General features: G+C 41.9%; 1 protein-coding gene and 1 long non-coding RNA gene across 6 annotated transcripts in view; one reads left to right on the top strand and one right to left on the bottom strand.

Moving 5' to 3' along the window:
- Positions 1–2,517: 2,517 nt before the first annotated feature.
- LOC132894266 (serine/threonine-protein phosphatase 2A 56 kDa regulatory subunit gamma isoform-like) overlaps positions 2,518–19,965 on the top strand; it is a 59,530-nt gene continuing 42,082 nt past the window's right edge. For 2 of the 5 annotated variants that reach the window (XM_060933877.1, XM_060933878.1), the window contains exons 1-3: positions 2,518–2,728; positions 11,764–11,963; positions 16,482–16,592. In XM_060933877.1, coding sequence (XP_060789860.1) covers positions 2,635–2,728; positions 11,764–11,963; positions 16,482–16,592 — 405 coding nt within the window. In that variant the 5' untranslated portion in view covers positions 2,518–2,634. Of the gene's footprint in view, positions 2,729–8,328; positions 8,469–11,763; positions 11,964–16,481; positions 16,593–19,965 lie in introns of those variants that run through there. The other 3 variants (XM_060933879.1, XM_060933880.1, XM_060933881.1) reach the window with 3 other exon arrangements.
- Positions 8,549–19,965, bottom strand: part of LOC132894269 (uncharacterized) — a 46,886-nt gene continuing 35,469 nt past the window's right edge. Inside the window, exons 3-4 of the long non-coding RNA XR_009655633.1 lie at positions 12,891–13,048; positions 8,549–12,076 (exon numbers count right to left, since the gene is read on the bottom strand). This is a non-coding gene — a long non-coding RNA (uncharacterized LOC132894269). The remainder of the gene's footprint in view (positions 12,077–12,890; positions 13,049–19,965) is intronic.

Raw genomic sequence — 19,965 nt, 5'->3', positions numbered from 1 at the left:
ATATATTGTTTATACGCTCACCGGCCACTTTAATAGGAACTTGTTCTTGATTCTAAGGTTCCTGTTCTTGGCTGGCAGGAGTGGAACCCAATGTGGTTTTGTACTGTTGCATGCTGAGATGCTTTTCTGCTCACCACAGTTGTAAAGAGTTGCTATGAGTTACTACAGGGGGTTGTAAAAGTAGGTATACAGTAAGGATTATATGCGAACAACAGCAGCAGGATGACTTCTACTTTCAGCAGGATGGGGTGCCACCGCACTTTGCACTCAATGTGCGTGTGCTACTTGACAAAGAATTTCCCAACAGGTGGATTGGACATCGGGGAGCCGTTGACTGGCCACCACATTCGCTAGATCTCACCCCTATGGACTTCTTTTTCTGAGGATGTGCAAAAGATAGGGTTTTTGCATGCAAGCCACGTTCTGTTGATGCCATGATTCAGTTCATACAGGAGGCTTGCCAGGAAATTGATGCTGATAAAGACCTTTGTGCCAGAATGTGCATGGGTGTCCGCACTCGACTAGTGGAGTGTATGAATGTCGCACTTGGAAGAAGCTTTGGACACTTACAGTAATGCTTTTATGGCTGAGGACTACAGTTGACTTGCTAACTTTAGGACTGCAGTTGTCATGAACGGTTTTGCACTCAAGTTTCCATTAATGAAGAGTTACAACATCAAGAAAACTGACTTCATGTTAAAACTGTTAATGTTATAGTCATGTGGTTTGTTGTTTTCCAGGTGAGGATGGGTTCCCTTTTGAGTCTGGTTCCTCTCAAGGTTTCTTCCTCGTGTCGTCTGAGGGCGTTTTTCCTTGCCACCGTTGCCACAGGCTTGCTCATTGGGGATAGATTAGGGATAAAACTGGCTCATGTCTTGGGTCATTCAGATTCTGTAAAGCTGCTTTGGGACAATGTCTATTGTTAAAAGTGCTATACAAACAAACTTGACTTGACTTGAATGCCGAGCACAAACAGTTTGAACATTTGAGGGATTAATATATTTATTATTGATATGTTATTATTGATATGTTTGTATAATCAGTAAAATAACATTTTGTGCAAACATTTTGTTTTTCATTACTGTATACCTACTTTTGCAGCCCCCTGTATATCCTTCCTGGCAGCTCAAACCAATCTGGCCATTTTCCTCTGACCTCTCTTATCAACAAGGTGTTTGTTTCCACCCACAGAACTGTCGTTCACTCAATGTTTTTTGTTTTTCACATCATTCTGTGTAAACTCTAGAGACTGTTGTGTGTGAAAACCCCAGGAGCTCAGCAGTTTCTGAAACACTTAAACCAGTCCATCTGGCACCAACACACAGTGAAAGTCACAGAGATCACAATTTTTCCCATTCTGATGTTTGAAGTGAACATTAACTGAAGCTCTTGATTTGTATCTGCATGATTTGATGTATTGTGCTGCTGTCGAGGGATTGGCTGATTAGATAACTGCATAAAACAGCAGGTGGATGGGTGTTCCTAATAAAGTGGCTGGTGAGTGTACAGTATATGTATATTTCATCTCATCTCATATCATCTCTAGCCGCTTTATCCTGTTCTACAGGGTCGCAGGCAAGCTGGAGCCTATCCCAGCTGACTACGGGCGAAAGGCGGGGTACACCCTGGACAAGTCGCCAGGTCATCACAGGGCTGACACATAGACACAGACAACCATTCACACTCACATTCACACCTACGGTCAATTTAGAGTCACCAGTTAACCTAACCTGCATGTCTTTGGACTGTGGGGGAAACCGGAGCACCCGGAGGAAACCCACGCGGACACGGGGAGAACATGCAAACTCCACACAGAAAGGCCCTCGCCGGCCACGGGGCTCGAACCCGGACCTTCTTGCTGTGAGGCGACAGCGCTAACCACTACACCACCGTGCCGCCCCACTGAAAAATATAATATGCTTTATTTAATAAGTTACAGTCTCAGATTTGTGAATCATAAAGAATACTTTTTAGTTAAACAATTTTTTCCTGAATTTTTATTCGATATATGATAACAAGAAGGTAATCTACTTGCCAAAAGCAGAGGCCCAGGGATCAAGAAGTATTCGATTACTGTACTTCTTTTACCACAAACAAAATAAACATTTTTACTACAGAAGGTATTCTGAATGCACTGTCAGGCAATGTTGTATATTATTATATTGTGTTGTAAATGTTGAATTGTTAATTGCTAGTTCTATCACTGCTTATGAAATCTAAATTTCTAAATCTAAATTACAGTCTACTGCTATTTTAGAGATCTAATTATCCTTCATCCAAAAGTACAACTGATAATATCTAAGATAGTTTAGTACGGCTTTGCTCAAAATAATGTAACAGCAGTATTAATACAGTATCATCATAGACTAACTAAACAAATGAACAGTGGCCATGCAGACAAGTGAATCCTCCTTTTCCTTTTTTAACCAATGGTATTCGAATTTCACATGCACTCTGATGACAACATCCTTCCTCTTTACAGTCGACCAATCATCTCGTGGTTCCCTGCTGATATCACTAGCCCATCCAGTTCCCACAAGCAGTCGGGAGCTTCATTTTCTGCTTGGCTTTGGTGCTAAAATGGAGGCTGCTTCGTCCTTGCTCTAAGCTGATTGATTTTGTGCACGAGTATACATGTTGACATGCAATAAAGCAGAAAGCATTATGGTTGTGGACACGCCTAAAACCAATGGGCCTTTTCAGCCAGTTGTCCTTCTGCACTTCAGAGGTAGGTAAAACTCATCCTGTTTTATTTCTCCCTTATTCTGGAAAAGAAATAAGAATGTTTGTTTGTTCATGTCAGTGTTCTGAATTGTATAGATCCTTTTCTGCTGCTTTGCTGAAGGAACTCTGTTTAGGTTTGATTTGTTTGGTATTGAATGGGTGATTTATAAAAACTGATCAAGCCTTACAGGCAAAACACTGAGAGTCATTAGATGCATAAAGGAGAGAGAGAGAGAGAGAGAGAGAGAGTGAGTGTTTCACTACCCTGTGTCCAACCCCCAAAACACACAACTCTGTGACATCAGAGGAAGTGAGCTATAAATTCTAGGAAGTGTGTGCATGTGGAAAGGATTGCATTGATTGTTTCTCAGGGAGCAGACATTTGTGTTTTTTCTATCGTCCATTGTTATTAATTATTTTGCATACCATTGCTTTGGGGGCGGCATAGTGGTGTAGTGGTTAGCACTGTCGCCTCACAGCAAGAAGGTCCGGGTTCGACCCCGTGGCCGGCGAGGGCCTTTCTGTGTGGAGTTTGCATGTTCTCCCCGTGTCCGCGTGGGTTTCCTCCGGGTGCTCCGGTTTCCCCCACAGTCCAAAGACATGCAGGTTAGGTTAGCTGGTGACTCTAAATTGACCGTAGGTGTGAGTGTGAATGGTTGTCTGTGTCTATGTGTCAGCCCTGTGATGACCTGGCGACTTGTCCAGGGTGTACCCCGCCTTTCGCCCATAGTCAGCTGGGATGGGCTCCAGCTTGCCTGTGACCCTGTAGAACAGGATAAAGCGGCTAGAGATGATGAGATGAGATGAGACCATTGCTTTGTATTCGACATTGTGTGAGGTAAAACTAAGCTGTCACTCATGCTCTTTCATTGACTGATGTATTGAATGTGATGACCTCAGTGCAGGGTGGCACAGTGGTGTAGTGGTTAGCATTGTTGCCTCACAGCAAGAAGGTCCTGGGTTTGAGCCCAGCGGCCGACGAGGGCCTTTCTGTGTGGAGTTTGCATGTTGTCCACGTGGGTTTCCTCCGGGTGCTCCAGTTTCCCCCACAGTCCAAAAACTTGCAGGTTAGGCTAATTGGTGGCTCTAAATTGACCGTGAGTGTGAATGGTTGTTTGTTTATGTGTCAGCCCTGTGATAACCTACTAGTGGCCTAGTGGTAGCGTGTCCGCCTCTCGATCGGGAGATCGTGAGTTCTATTCACGGTCGGGTCATACCAAAGATCATCATAAAAATGGTACCTACTACCATCTGGCAAGGCACGCTGCAATACAGATGTGCATGGGGAGTTAAACTCTCGTGGTTACCAGAGGACTAGCCCCCCACTGTAACCCTAGCTATGTAATAGGCGAGAGGCCGAGGGCTATGGAAACGGAGATCGGCGCCGCCCGATGCGCCACTGGGCCTGGCTAGTACTTGGACGGGAGACCGCCTGGGAATACCAGGTGTAATGGCGTGGGAAGGACTTTGACTTTTTTTTTTTTGACCTGTGATAACCTGGTGACTTGTCCAGGGTGTACCCCGCCTCTCGCCCATAGTCAGCTGGGATAGGCTCCAGCTTGCCTGTGACCCTGTAGAACAGGATAAACGGCTACAGATAATGGACGGATGGACCTCAGTGCAGCATCAATTTTAAATGGTAGGCATTTGTGTCTGTAATTTTGTGTGTGCCAGTGCATATAGTGATGTAATGAATCTGGGCTGAACTAAAGCCTACATGTCCAGCAGTCCAGTTCTGTGATTATAAATGTATGTCTTGATCTTCTTCAAACAAATTGGTCTTAGGGTTGATTTTTAGTGAGGCATAAAATGTTGGTGCGTGCATGTGTATTTCATATGCTGACATATGAGCCTTTAACTTGGTATGACACCTTATAAGCAATTTAAACACGGGTGACAAATGAAAGGAGGGCCAAAAATTTTTTTTTTTTGTAGTACAGTATGGTGTTGGACCACCATGAGCTGCCATAACAGCTTCACTGTGCCTTGGCATAGATTTGACAAGTCTTTGGAGCTACGCTTTCTTTCAAAAGGCGTTCTCTTACTTGGTATTTTGATGATTATGGTGGAGAATGCTGTCTAATACGTCAGTTCAAAATTTTCCATAGGTGTTCAGTTCTGTTCAAATCATGGAACCGCAACATCCGTAGCATCTGTCCATCCATTATCTGTAACTGCTTATCGTGTACAGGGTTGCAGGTAAGCTGGAGCCTATCCCAGCTGACTATGGGCAAGAGGCAGGGTACACCCTGGACAAGTCGCCAGGTCATCACGGGGCTGACACATAGATACAAACAACCATTCACACCCGTGGTCAATTTAGAGCCACCAATTAGCCTAACCTGCATGTCTTTGGACTGTGGGGGAAACCGGAGCACCCAGAGGAGACACAGGGAGAACATGCAAACTCCATACAGAAAGGCCTTCGTCAGCCACTGGGCTCGAACCCAGGACCTTCTTGCTCTGAGTGCTAACCACTACACCACCATGCCGCCCTCCGTAGCATGTTTTACATTACTTTCCTGCAAATTTGCAAATTAAGTCAGTGACTGTTCATGTCCTGTGGATGAGGCTATTGTCATTCTAGAAGCGAGCACACCCATCAGTATAGAAATGCTTTATCAAGATACAAAATCAAGGGATAAGGGAACAAGTAGACCTAATCCATGGCAGCAAAATACCCCAAGACCTTTTTAATAAAGCTCGAAAAACCTAACAGCAAAAATGAGCAAACTGAACAACTGCATTTGTTTGATCACCAATCGTGTGCAATGTGCATTTTGTTTTGAATTGTCATATCTACACCTGTCCTGTCACTGGTTTATCTTCCTATTGTGTCACGATCATTCTCGCCTCTTTTCAGCTCCTCCATTGATTGGTTTGTGTATTTAAGCCCCGGTGTTTCAGTGTCTCAGTATGCTTTCCAAACCTAAGATAAAAATCCTAAACTGACTTGAACAAAATTTATGTTCTTCCATCTTGGTGAAATAATGAGAGAACACACCTGGTTACGGAACAGCTGAGGAGCCAAATGTCCAAGTTAAATCCATTAAAAAGGGGGAGCACATGTAAAAAGTGGTGTAATTCCTGCTACGTTCACCTGATGCATGGAAATGAATCAAGCAGAAAGTCTGCTCTTTGAGCTTGTATTATTTATTTAATTTCAATTCTAATATATTGTGGTAGGCAGCCTGTATTTAATATCAGATGGTATTAAAGTAATTGATATTTAATATTTGGCTGCAAATCCCTTGCCTACAAGAACTGCATCATGCCATCAAACAACTGACATCATCAAACTGTGGTGTTCTTCTTTTCTGATGGTTTTCCAGGCTTGTACTGCAGCTTCTTACAGTTGCTGTTTGTTCTCCCTTTATTCTCCTCTTCATGAAGTGAAATGCATGCTCTGTTGGGTTAAGGTCTGATGGTCTGACATGGCCATTCTAAAGTCTTTTTTTTCTTGAGGAAGTTCTTTGTGGGCAGCACAGTGGTGTAGTGCTTAGCGCTGTCACCTCACAGCAAGAAGGTCTGGGTTCAAGCCCCGTGGCCGGCGAGGGCCTTTCTGTGTGGAGTTTGTATGTTCTCTCCGTGTCCGCGTGGGTTTCCTCCGGGTGCTCCGGTTTCCCCCACAGTCCAAAGACATGCAGGTTAGGTTAACTGGTGACTCTAAATTGACCGTAGGTGTGAATGTGAATGGTTGTCTGTGTCTATGTGTCAGCCCTGTGATGACCTGGCGACTTGTCCAGGGTGTACCCCGCCTTTCGCCCGTAGTCAGCTGGGATAGGCTCCAGCTTGCCTGCGACCCTGTAGAACAGGATAAAGCGGCTAGAGATAATGAGATGAGATGAAGTTCTTTGTTCTATGTGCAGTGTGTTTGTGTCATCGTCTTGCTGCATGATTGAGTTCTCCCCAATTAGTTTGGACGCATTTCTCTGTACATTGGCAGAATGTTTCTGTTGGCTTCTGAATTCATTCCCCTGCTACCATCATGAGTTACATCATCAATAAACATTAGTGAGCCTGTTCCAAAGGTGAGCCCGAGTCATGACACTACCTCTGGGCTTGTATGTTTTGGATCATGAGCAGATCCTTTCTTTCTCCACACGTTGGCCTTTCTATCACTTTGGTAGAGGTTAATCTTGGTTCCAGAACCTCTGTGGCTCATCTCTGTATTTCTTTGTGAATTCCCATCTGATTCTTCCTGCTAATGTGTGGCTTGCATCCCCCCCCAATCTGTCCCTCTGAGTTACATTTCAATCCTGAGATTGAGATGCTGATCTCTTCTGCTCCTCGGACCTGCCTGATCCATCCTGATGCCCTACGTCTGGTTGGAGTCTCATCACATCACTCCTGTGGAGGACGGCCCCATATGGACGGTTGAAAGTCACACTTAGAAGATGCTCCGGACACTTACAGTAATGCTTTTATGGCTGAGGACTACAGTTGACTTGCTAACTTTAGGACTGCAGTTGTCATGAACAGTTTTGCACTCAAGTTTCCATCAATGAAGAATTACAACATCAACGAAACTGACTTCATGTTAAAACTGTTAATGTTATAGTCATGTTGTCTGTTGCTGCCCAAATGAGGATGGGTTCCCTTTTGAGTCTGGTTCCTCTCGAGGTTTCTTCCTCATGTCGTCTGAGGGAATTTTTCCTTGCCACCGTCGCCACAGGCTTGCTCATTGGGGATGGATTAGGGATAAAATTAGCTCATGTTTTAAGTCGTTCAATTTCTGTAAAGCTGCTTTGCGACAATGTCTATTGTTAAAAGCGCTATACAAATAAACTTGGTACAGCATCTATTTTTTTTTCTCTCTCTCTCAGCCCTCTTCACCTGGTGGACTATGAAACCTTTATTTCTGTCCTGTGAAGATTTTTGGGTTTTCTTCACAGTTCTTACAATATTTGTCAACTGTTCTTGTTTTCCTTGGCCAGCCTATCTGGCTGATGGTTTCTTTCTTTTTCAGGTCATTCCAATTTGTTGTATTGGCTCTGTCCAGTGCTTATGTAGTAACTCTGTTTTCCCCCCTCCTCTTTTCTCAGCTTAACAATGGCTTGGTTTTCTCATAGACAGCTCTCCTATCTTCATGTTTTGTCTTGTTTTTTAAATAAACAGAAAATGCAGTCTTCTCAAGTGAAACCCAGGGCTGGATCCAAGAGTAGACATTCAGAGCTGTTTAAATAATTCATAAGCAATCTAACACTGCACACCTGTCACACTAAAAAGGTCACATGTTCCAATATTTTTAAAAATCTCTTAAATGCATGGGTTCAAATAAAAGTTGCCATGTTATAACCTGTTTAACACATCTGCAGTTGCGGTCAGAAGTTTACATACACGGACATGAATGTCATGGCAATACTGGCCTCTCACGGATTTCTTTGAAACTGTTCTTTTTCTGTAGCAGAATGATTGTACAACGTACATCTTAAAGAGGAAAAAAACCAACAAACAAGAATTTGGTGCACAAGTTTTTTTAATTTATTTGGCATTTTCTGAAATCAACAAGAGGTCAAAATTATACATACAGCACACCTGATGTACTCTTAGCAAGTTTCACCTTGACCAGATGCTTTTGGTAGCAATCAACAAGCTTCTGGCAGACTTCCGGTTGGATATCTGACCAGTCTTCTTGGCAGAATTTGTAGAGTTTGATAAACCGAAATACTTAATTTCCCCTCAGGATTATTAGAGGATATCTGCACACTCAAGTAGAGAAAAGAAATTACAATATTAAACAGGTATGTAAAAATATGTCAAATGTAAACATATATATTGCACATAAATAGCTGTGTGAAAGGAAATAAATAGCCATGCGGATGGAATAGTTATTAGACAGTTATTGTTACTATTATTGCACATAAGTAGTAAATAATGGCTATGGTGTATAGAAGTTATTACACTAGTATTGCATGTTGAGTGAGGTATTGAATAGTTATATTATGTAATTATTGAACCTTGGTACAGGATGGGTGGATGGAGTACATATATGCTATTTACCAGCTGGGAGGTCCGTATCGTGAAATACCGTGACCGAGGTCTTGAAAGTACTGAGTGAGGCCCTCTGGGCCGAGGTCAGTATTCAAGGCCGAGGTCACGGTATTTCACCATACGGACCGACCTTAAGCTGGTAAATAATATATATTTTTTTTCTTTACCAAATTCAAACAGAAAACGAGAGCGCCCGGAAGGGAAAACCGAACCAAGCCGCCATTTTGAATCCTCATTCACGGCTGTAATGCAAATTGCTTCCTCCTTGGTATACAAGTGCACTTCCATGGCAGGAAAAAAACTACATTTTGCCACCTATGTAATCCCCTATTTATACAAAATTGAGTCATTCAGGATTCAGCCATGTTTTTGCTTGCCGTTAGCAAGTTAGAGGTTTTTAGCTTTCTCCCGAAATGTTTTCTTTTATTTTGTCTTCCTCAGGGTAGTAAAACTCGCTTTCGCTGTGAACACTGTCGTTATCACTATCCATGATGTAAAAATTAATGCTGTTTTGAATCCTCATTCACGGCTGTAATGCAAATGGCTTCCTCCTCAGTATACAAGTGCACTTCCATGGCAGGAAAAAAAAACAAAAAACAAAACACATTTTGACACCTATACAGTCCCCTATTTATACAAATAGGAGTCATTCAGGATTCAGCCATGTTTTTGCTCGGCGTTAGCAACAGTTACAGGTTTTTGGCTTTCTCCTGAAATGTTTTATTTTATTTCTTCTTCCTCAGGGTAGTAAAACTCGCTTTCGCTGTGAACACTGTCATTATCGCTATCCATGATATAAAATTAATGTTATTCTCCTGAGAAATGCTGGCAAAAATTTATTAGATTTTTGATAATCTTATAAATATTAAAAAAAAGATTAATGTTGATAAATTCTACTATGTTTGTTGTTGTGAACGAGCGAGTTGCCAGAGGTCCATAACTGGGGTCCGTACCGGAGGATACGGACCCGCTTGTCAGCCAATCAGAGTGCAGGATTTGATGGAAACCGCACCGCGAAAAAAATAAAATGGAATTATTACACAGGTGTAGAATTGAGTAGTCCATTGTCTACTGAATAGTTATATTATGTAATTATTGAACCTTGGTACAGGATAAATAAATCACGGAGGGGTCCCATGTCCCTTCTGTCACCAGTGTTCTGAGCATGCCAGCCTGGTTGACAGTAAAATATGGAGGTACCTAGCGCCTGGGCGGAGGAGCTTCAGCACGCAAAGGCTACAACACCTATGCCTAAGCCAATGGCCAGCTAGGAAAAGGTGATGGGCAGGCTACCATACATAGGATGGATGAGGGTCCCTCAACTCCTCAGAGAGACACCCAATGACCACCTGCCTAGGTTAGTCCCTGCTTGGGTCAGCCCACTGACCTTACATTTGACCGCCCCTCCGGCATGGGGTGTGGATGATTTGCGTCTCTTAGGAGTCCACGCTGCACCATTTGCCACTGGGGGATGCAAGTACAGAAGAAGGCAATCTACTTACCCACAGCCTGAGACCAGCAACCTTTGGTTGTGGAACTTCATACTCGCCACAGACCTGAGACAACTCATGACAGTGAATATATGAGCCTCTGAGGGACAGTTTGAAAAGTCTGATGGCCACAGGCAGGAATACTGTACTGTGGTGCTCTGGAAAGACTGGAGCAACTGTAGTAAAAGACTGTCTCTGTCAACGCCTACGCACAAACTCACTAATGTGATAAAATGTGTGTGTTTACTGGCACAGACCAACCTTTTATGCACAGCCCACATATTTTCAATAGGGCTGAGGTCAGGACTTGCTTTTAGTGTAATGTTAGCCTGATTTATCCATTTCACAACCAGTACTGATGTGTGTTTGGGGCCATATTGTCCTGCTGGAATGCCCAATTGTGTCCAAGTTTCTGATGGTTTAAAGTTATACTGAAGAATTCTGAAGTAGTCTTTCTTCTTCATTATTCCATCCACTTTGTGCAATGCACCAGTTCCAGTAGCAGCAAAATAGCCCTAGAACATGATGCTACCACCACCATGCTTAAAATTAGTACAGTGTTCCTCTGTACCTCGGGTCATTGTGGCTAAAGAACTCAATCTTTCTCATCTGTCCATAAAACCTTTCTCTGAAAGGCTTTTTCTTTGTCTATGTGGTCAGCTGAAAACTTCAGTCGAGATTGAAGGTGTCAATTTTGGAGCAGGGGCTTCTTTCTTGGATGCTAGCCTCTCAGTTCATGGTGATGTAAACCTTGAATGTAGACAGTTTTCCAGCAGCTTCCAGCTGGAACATGGCAGACCTATGCCTTGGTGGTTCCTGCTTTCTTCCTGACCATCCAAATCAACTTGCTCTCAGCTGAGGGTTTAAAGTTATACTGAAGAATTCTGAAGTAGTCTTTCTTCTTCATTATTCCATCCACTTTGTGCAATGCACCAGTTCCAGTAGCAGCAAAATAGCCCTAGAACATGATGCTACCACCACCATGCTTAAATTAGTACAGTTTGGGTAGTTTCTTCTAGCAAAGGGGCAGAAAATTGTTTGTACATTTGTTTATTCAGCACCACTTCCTTAAACAATTGTACATAAATACAAGTTATTGGTATTAAGAGTCAGCCCAAACATCCCCATGTTCCATTGTTGTATGAGCAAGTGAAAAATGCTATTACCTTCTTCTTGCTGGTACTGGTCATGGTAATGAATCGGACACAGAAAAAAAAACATATAGGCTATTTTTGTCCTGTCTATAACATGGTCTGGTTAATCAATAAATCCACATTATTGTATTGATGCCATAATTAGAGATAAGTAGATCCTTCTGATTTCTGAATGTACCAAAGTATTTTTTTTGTGAATCACAACATCTAGTTTCCTTTTCCCACACATATTAGTTCTATCTATTTATGCCCAAAGGTTTAGATGATGGTGAGATCAAAGAGTGGAAAGATTGCCACTTTGCACAACTGTGCATATTGATTGTTCCTTGCTATTTCCTAGAAATTTCCACTGAATTGAATTTAACGATTGGTTATCCAATTCTTTTTTCCCCCCTCTTCAGATGTAGCTCCAGCTGAGCAAGAAAATTTGTTCATACAGAAGCTGCGGCAGTGTTGTGTCCTTTTTGACTTTGTCTCTGATCCCCTAAGTGACCTGAAATGGAAGGAGGTGAAGCGGGCAACGCTGAGTGAAATGGTGGAGTACATTACCCACAACCACAATGTTATCACGGAGCCCATCTACCCAGAGGTGGTCCACATGGTGAGTCATAACAGCTTGAAGGTAGAAAGGATGGAACCCTTTCGTCTGCTTCTTTTGGTCTTCTAGCTAGGGCTAAAGAAACCTTGTCTGGAGTGGGTCACATTTAAGTTGGCCTGAAATGAGATAAAGAAGAAGCACTTTATAGTCTCAGATTGATGCAATAGCACTTACGTTTCTGATTTCTTGTTTGTACAGTATACAGCCTTATTTGTCTAATTGGTGGGTGTTTGTTCAATCTTGTGGTGCATCAGCTGTGTCTTTGCTTGACTGTGTGTGTGTGTAGAATATAAAAGAGAGCTGAATGAATGTTGAAGACTCTGATATTGAACCTTCTAAATTTTTATTACTGTACATGCTGCATTACCCAGGGTTGACCTTTGGTCAGTTAGGTTAACACAGGCAGTAAGTGTTAATAGTTCAAGACCGAAGACCATCCCCCCCAAGAAATGTGATCTCTGTACGCCTATAACATTATTAAACTTGGGCGTCGTTAATATCTTAATATCTATACATCTCTGTATTCCAAGAACTTTACTCCTTTTAACTGAACCTTGAAACTGACCTTCAGAAATGGTATACTACATCTACTTTCCCTCAAGTTCAGAAGCAGGTGTGTTGTTCTGCAACATAAATGTTCTATCTTCCATCCAAATTACCTTCAGCAGTTGACATAATAAAGGCATTTCTAAATTCAGTGGCTGCCCTTTTCCTACCAATTATATTGTACCACCCTCTTTTATCAATACCTTATCTGATGTCTCCATATCTAATCTGTAATTTTATTAATTCACACTGCCCATCTGGGATTCTTTATCATGTAGTGGATAAACGTTGTGATCGCTCGTACGCTGCTGAGGCAGATCGAGCACAATATTCGGCACTGTTTGAGTTTTGGCATACGGATAATAAATAGTCAGCAGTATTTACTTGGTCTATGAGCTTCAAGCATCGCTACTGGCAGTGTGTTGCAGTTAGGCCACGGCTCTGTAAATGCTTGTTGAAGATGCTCCAGTGCCAAACAATTTAGGCATTGATCATTGTCCTTTATCCAACTTCATCAGGGCTGGGCGGAACTGCTCACAATCCTGCCATGAGACACAACAAGATTGGGAATACATAAACTCCTAAAAGTATCTAAATAGTTACAAACAATAGGTTGTTTGTCTGTTCTAAAGCACAGTTAACAACGGTGGGAAGAAATGCATGGATTAGTCACCCACACTGTGTCATGAGTGTGCTATTGGTTCACAGCAAGGAAATGAGCAAAGGTGAATACTCCACTAGTTCTGAAGAAAATTACCCTGCTGACCTGGAATTAAAGGAAGTAAAATGGGTATAGGTGCCTGAGCAATGGAACAAGTGCACTCCCACTTTTACTAGAGAGAGAGAGAGAGAGAGAGAGAGAGAGAGCAATAAACAAAACTGACTTCCAGTGTAATTATGAGTTTGACTAAGCAGTATGTTTTAATGTAATTTAATGAACAAAACTTTAACTTTAGAAGGAAAATGGTGAAAATGCCATGCTCTTTGCCACAAATCTGATCTGATTCTGTGCTATCGGAAGCTAACTATGGAAAAAGGATTTAAAAAACAAACAAACAAAAAAAAAAACATAAGGTTGCTTGGAAAGAATTCAACCCTTTCAGACTAGTACTTGGTAGAACCACCATTTGCTGTGATGGGTAGATATAGATGGTTAGATAGAAACTTTATTGATCCTGAGGGAAACTGCAGTATTATAGTAACGGCAAAAAGACATTCACAGATGATCATAAATACAGTAAAGACACAACAGTGCAACGTGCAAAGAAAGGAAATCGAGCATAGCTTTAAAGCTAGATGGCCTTTTGATTTCATAAAATCGGTGAAATTTAGTTTCCTCTGAAATTTGGTCATTGCGATACAAGTTTATTTCTGCAATATTAAAAAAACAAACAAAACAACAAAAACCCAAACAGGTCATTCTGTGGCTGGGAAGTTATTTAATTTGAGGGGATTCCCTAGCAAATAATGTGCATGAAATCGCTCACGTCACACAATCAAGCAGACAGAGGAAATCCATGTGTGCATATGCAGATTTACCTACTTCTTCTTCTTCTTTTGGGTTTTACGGCAGCTGGCATCCACAGTGTTGCATTACTGCCATCTACAGGTTTACCTTTGACCGTGCACTGACAGTTACATCATTCTGTCATTAAATGAACAGCTGATCACACCTAGGCGCTTGCTGACCACAGATATTTATAAGTTTGGTCCTGCGTTTCCTTTCCTTCATAACATATCTTTTCTTCTCGCTTTCCATTACTGTAGTCAGTCTTTCACGTTTCATTCGCCTCCTCCATTTTCCTCTCCTGTTTCAAATTTATATCCCACAATGCCTTGTGTGAACAGGGAAAGGCTACTACGTGATGCATGATGTAGTCTATACATCAGGGGTCTTCAATCCTATCCACCTATCCACAAAGGGCCAGTGTGGCTGCAGGCTTTCATTCCAACCAAGCAGGAGCTACACCTGATTTCACTTGTTTAATCATTTCACCCTCGTCTCCAGTCAACAATCAAGTGAGCCTCCAATTTGGCTGTAATGAAAGCCTGCAGCTACACCGGCCCTTTGCGGATAGGATTGAAGACCCCTGCTATACATAGTTTTCACATGACATCACAGAGTCGGGGATTCCCTAGTGGCGGCCATCTTGTGGGTCAGGCTTATCGTACGGGTCACTGAGCACACGTTGTAACGCGCGAGTACAAAGTCTTCAAAAGAACCCAAGCAGACTATTTAAAGCTAGCAATGGTGCACACCTGTTGTATTCACGGCTGTCGTAATAGGTCAGATGATGACGTCAAGCGGAGCTTTTATGGAATTCCCACTGTACGGGAGCACGAAGGCGAGCAAACAAAGAAACTCAGCATTCAAAGGAGAAATCTATGGCTTGCGAGAATCAACCGCAAGGATTATCAGCCTTCCAAACACAGCAAAGTCTGCTCTGATCATTTTATAAGTGGTAAGTTGTTTAAATAAACAATCAATTGTGTTTAAGTTTGTTTTTGGAAACCAAAACATCGTGTAAACAATCTCTGGAGAATGCTTAACTGGAACCACTGAGTGTACGTTTACATTGTAATGTACACTTAATATCGCTCGGTACAAGGCTGCAAACATATGATTATTACTGGCCTATAAATTGTCATTTATCATAACAAACACAAAATGTAACAAGCCTGCATACCAGTTAATTATATTACAAAGTTTATACTGACATGGTACTGTAATACCACTAATGGATGTAAAATTTGTCTTAAATTAACTCGATATTATACACACACACACACACATATGCAGTGTTGATAGCTCTAAAATTCCAATGTTTACATACCTTGGCTGTAATTAGGACACGACTGTCACTTGTTTTTATATGGTGGACTTCACAGACCCAGCCACAGACAAAATAATTGTATGACTCCAGCGACTTGTATGCTTTGAGGTCGTCAAATGTGTAGGCACTTTTACTATTCACGAAATAGTTCACAATATCAGGGTATGATATGGATGGCAGCCCTGCATAGTCACTTGAAAATGCATCTTTGTCCACTTCGTAGGGGTCAATTCCCCCAATCAAAGCCAGTTTGGCTGCATACCGTTGTCGTGAGATGTCGTCCAATGTATCTATATACTTCCGTTTGCTTGGTTTTGCCGACATCGATCTTTATTTTAGAAAACTGACTATATAACTTAATAAATTCGTCCGAGATAACGTAGCCGGTAATGGCGATGGTCCGTTTTGTTTGCCCTACAAGATGGCGGCTGGAGGGCGTTCCCCGGAATGCCATGACGTCAGTGAAAACTATCTATTGAATGGTTGTTTGTCCCCAGACAAACAACCATTCACACACACATTCAAGTAACCAGTTAACCTAACTGCATGGTTTTGGACTGTGGGAGGAAACCAGTACACCTAGAGGAAACCCACACAGGCATGGGGAGAACATACAAACTCTACACATAAAGGCCTCTGTCGACCATGAGGTTCGAACCTGGAACCTTCTTGCTGTGAGGTGACAGTGCTAACCACTGCACCACCATGCCACTCAAACACACACCATGTTATTTTGAAGAATGTTACAAATTCTTTTTCAGCTGTAGTTTGAGTTGAGTTATTGACTTTTGAATTAACTTGCCATGTTGGTGTAGCTTAGCTTGCTACATTTCTTTTTTCGCTGTACTGAAGCTTCATTTAAATGTTGAGTATCTGGTAGCTTAGCTCACTACATTTTCCAAGTAGCTTACCCAACACTGATTACTATATATTAGCAAGATGTGAATTTAGATAATATGCTAAACAGATTATTAACAAAATGTTTATTGTCCATTGCTGCAACTTTGTGTAATTGGTATAACTGTATAACAGTTGAGTTATTGGTCATGGTCAGCTTATAGATTGCTACTAATGCAGGTCATAATGAATAAAGCTTCTAATGATAATGATACTAATGATTATGATACTTCCCCCCCTTTAGTTTGCTGTGAATATGTTTAGGACATTACCTCCTTCATCTAATCCTACTGGAGCAGAGTTCGATCCTGAGGAAGATGAGCCTACATTAGAAGCAGCTTGGCCACATCTTCAGGTATTTCTACAAATCACATATATATTGCACAAGTAGCTCCAATACCTTAGTATACATTTAGAAGGCTAGCTCTTGTAAGGCCAATATTAGAAACGTGTATTTGAAAAAATGAGAATATGCTCAAAAATGGTGGCTAGGGCCTGGGACTTTCACAATCCACAGCAGATACTGAGGAACATCTTGGGGCCATAAGAAACTTTTCCAATATTCGTTTGTAATGTTTAGGATGGAGAAGAAATCCACAGGAATTAGCTGAAAGTCTTCATCCTTGTCTAAATTTATGATTTTGTGCACATTTTTCACATCTTATTTGGTCTGGTTTTATTGTGGATGATGGGAGTATATGGAGAGAGCTTGGCAGGAAATTTTACACAAAATTGTGGAATTGGTGTGTAAGGCATCAATTATGCAATCTACAATCTAATCGGAGCCCTGTGATGACCTGGCGACTTGTCCAGGGTGTACCCCGCCTTTCGCCCGTAGTCAGCTGGGATAGGCTCCAGCTTGCCTGCGACCCTGTAGGACAGGATAAAGCAGCTAGAGATGATGAGATGAGATGAGACAATCTAATCGGACTTTGAATCTTAAACTCAGAGTGAACATGACAACACACAGGTTGTAAAATCAGGCACATGTTGCCACAAAGAATAAAAATCCTGAAGACCGCTGCAAAAAAAAAAAAAAAAAAGTTGTTGAAGGTGTCGGTTTAGAAAAGGTTTCAAAGCTATTTCTAAAGGTACATTTGGAACAAACATGGCGAGAACATCATTCCCTTTGGTAGCTCTGCCAAGGAGGCTGTCAAATTTTGTGGATGCTCTGTGATGTAGATAAAATAGAAATCATCATAAATAATGGGAAACCCACCACCACAATTGTTCATTTTTCCTCCTTTGTACTTGGGAGTTAGTTTTTTTGAATGGAACCAAAATTTACACTGTTGTGTTCTCTGGTATTCTCTAGAGTACAACACCTTCTAAATTCTGATTGGTTGCCACTGAGCTACATCATAGCTCATTACCATAAAGATGCCCGGACTTTATTCTCATGCCCCCACTACCCAAGATATGCCACCAACGCTGCTCCTTGCTGAGAGATGATGGCTCGCATGGAAAATGAAAGACTTCTTGTCGCTTTGACATTCTCCCTGCATTTGGTCTTAACGTGCCGTAAGGCTCTGGGCAACAACCAACCACGAGCAGAGCCATACTATTCAAAATGAAGAAAGTCTGGAATAGTCATCAGTCTTTCCAAGGCTGTCCTTCCATATTTTCTCCCAGAGCAAGGAGGAAAATCATTCTGGAAGTCCAAAAGAAAACTAGAGCAGCAACTAGAGTTTCAGACCTCTCTTCTTTGGCTTATGTCACTGTTCAAGACTCTACTATCGGAAAGGTACTAGGCAAATTAGGATCCAGGACAGAGTAGCAAGATAAAACCATTCTTCACTTAGAAGAACATGAATCAAGTTTGACAAAAAGCATCTGGATGATCCTCAAGAGTTTTGGAACAATGTTTTATGGACAGATGAATCAAGTGGAACCTTTTGGATGACATGGGTCCCTTTATGTCTGGTGGAAACTAAGCACTGCATTTCACAGTAGGAACTTCATACCAACGAACAAACATGGTGGTGGATGTGTGATGGATTGGGAGTGTTTTGGTGCAATAGGACCTGGATGCCTTGCCATTATTGAAGGAACCATGAGTTCTGCTCAACATTAGAGAATTCAATAAGAGAAAGTCAGGCTGTCTGTCCATAAACCAAAGCTGAAGCACAGTTGGGTCTTGTAGAAAGACAATGATCCAAAGCACATGCAAATCATGAAATTTATGTGAAACTTTAAAGGAGTACGCCACCCCCAGGTGAAATTGAGTCAGTCCCTGCAGTCCCTAGAGTTGGATGAGTGAGCCAAAGCGTTTTGTAGCCGACCCAGCCATTGTCCTGATCTAGAAACGCCCAGGTTAGCTTTAGCTTAGCGTAGTCGCTGTAATCCGGCGTGTCCAGCTAGCATGTCGTTGCAAAAGTGAATCAAATAACTCAAGATTTTCTATAATTATTTCTCATGACCTGTACATTCACATCGAGTACACATATCAATGCAAATTAACACGAAGGGATTTACTAGACCAATTTATATCTGGAACTATTTTCGGCCACAGCACAGGCAAAGCACTGCTGCAGGCGCAAAGACACCACGCAGCACCTGAAAACCCTGGTTTCCCTGGTAACACTGGTGTATTGATGGAAGTTGTGGTGCTGCGTGGTGTCTTTGCGCCTGCAGCGGTGCTTTGCCTGTGCTGTGGCCGAAAATAGTTCCAGATATAAATTGGTCTAGTAAATCCCTTCGTGTTAATTTGCATTGATATGTGTACTCGATGTGAATGTACAGGTCATGAGAAATAATTATAGAAAATCTTGAGTTATTTGATTCACTTTTGCAACGACATGCTAGCTGGACACGCCGGATTACAGCGACTACGCTAAGCTAAAGCTAACCGGGGCGTTTCTAGATCAGGACAATGGCTGGGTCGGCTACAAAACGCTTTGGCTCACTCATCCAACTCTAGGGACTGCAGGGACTGACTCAATTTCACCTGGGGGTGGCGTACTCCTTTAAGTTTTCGTATCACATAATCAATGTCCAGACCTAAATCCAATTGAGATTTTGTGGCAGGTCCTCTTATCCTTGAAATAAATGTCACTGAGCTAAAGCAATTCTGCAAAGAGGAGTGGACCACAATTCCTCCATTTAGTCAATACAGGAAGCATTTGTTTGTAGTTATTGCTGCTTATCAGGGGGTTAAACCAGTTACTGAGTAAAAGGAGGCAATCACTTTTTCCACATGGGGTGTTGCATAACTTTCTTTAATAAATACATGAAATATATAATACGTTGTGTTCTGCGTTCCCTCAGGGCTCATTTATGCATAATTAGGTTTTGGTTGAAGATCTGATGACTATTCGTGGGGAAAATATGCAAAAATGTGCAAAAATGCAGAAAATCACAACACTGTAGAGAGGTTTTTCAAGGATCCTGAAATTGTCCTTTATGGTTTAGGTATTGCAATGATAATGCTGTGCAACTCTCATTAAGTGCCAACAATTTTCTTTCAACTGGTCCATTAGCTTAAGCAGCTCGAGTGTTGTCATTGGGTGAAATTGAGCCTGAAATTTACCAGTTCTCACAAGATCCTAACTTGTTAGGCCCTGTCCACATGGCAACGGATTCAGGTGAATCTGATAAAATTGTTTATCATTTCGGCCTGGCGTCCACACGGCACCGGCGTTTTGGGTGCCCCAAAACGAAATTTTTTGAGAACGGGTTCCAGAGTGGAAAAATCTGGCAACGGCGGCGTTGCGAAGTCGTCTGGATGA

The sequence above is a fragment of the Neoarius graeffei genome, chromosome 11 (genome assembly GCF_027579695.1).
Source record: "Neoarius graeffei isolate fNeoGra1 chromosome 11, fNeoGra1.pri, whole genome shotgun sequence".
NCBI lineage: Eukaryota > Metazoa > Chordata > Actinopteri > Siluriformes > Ariidae > Neoarius > Neoarius graeffei.
This window is presented reverse-complemented; position numbering and strand designations above follow the sequence as displayed.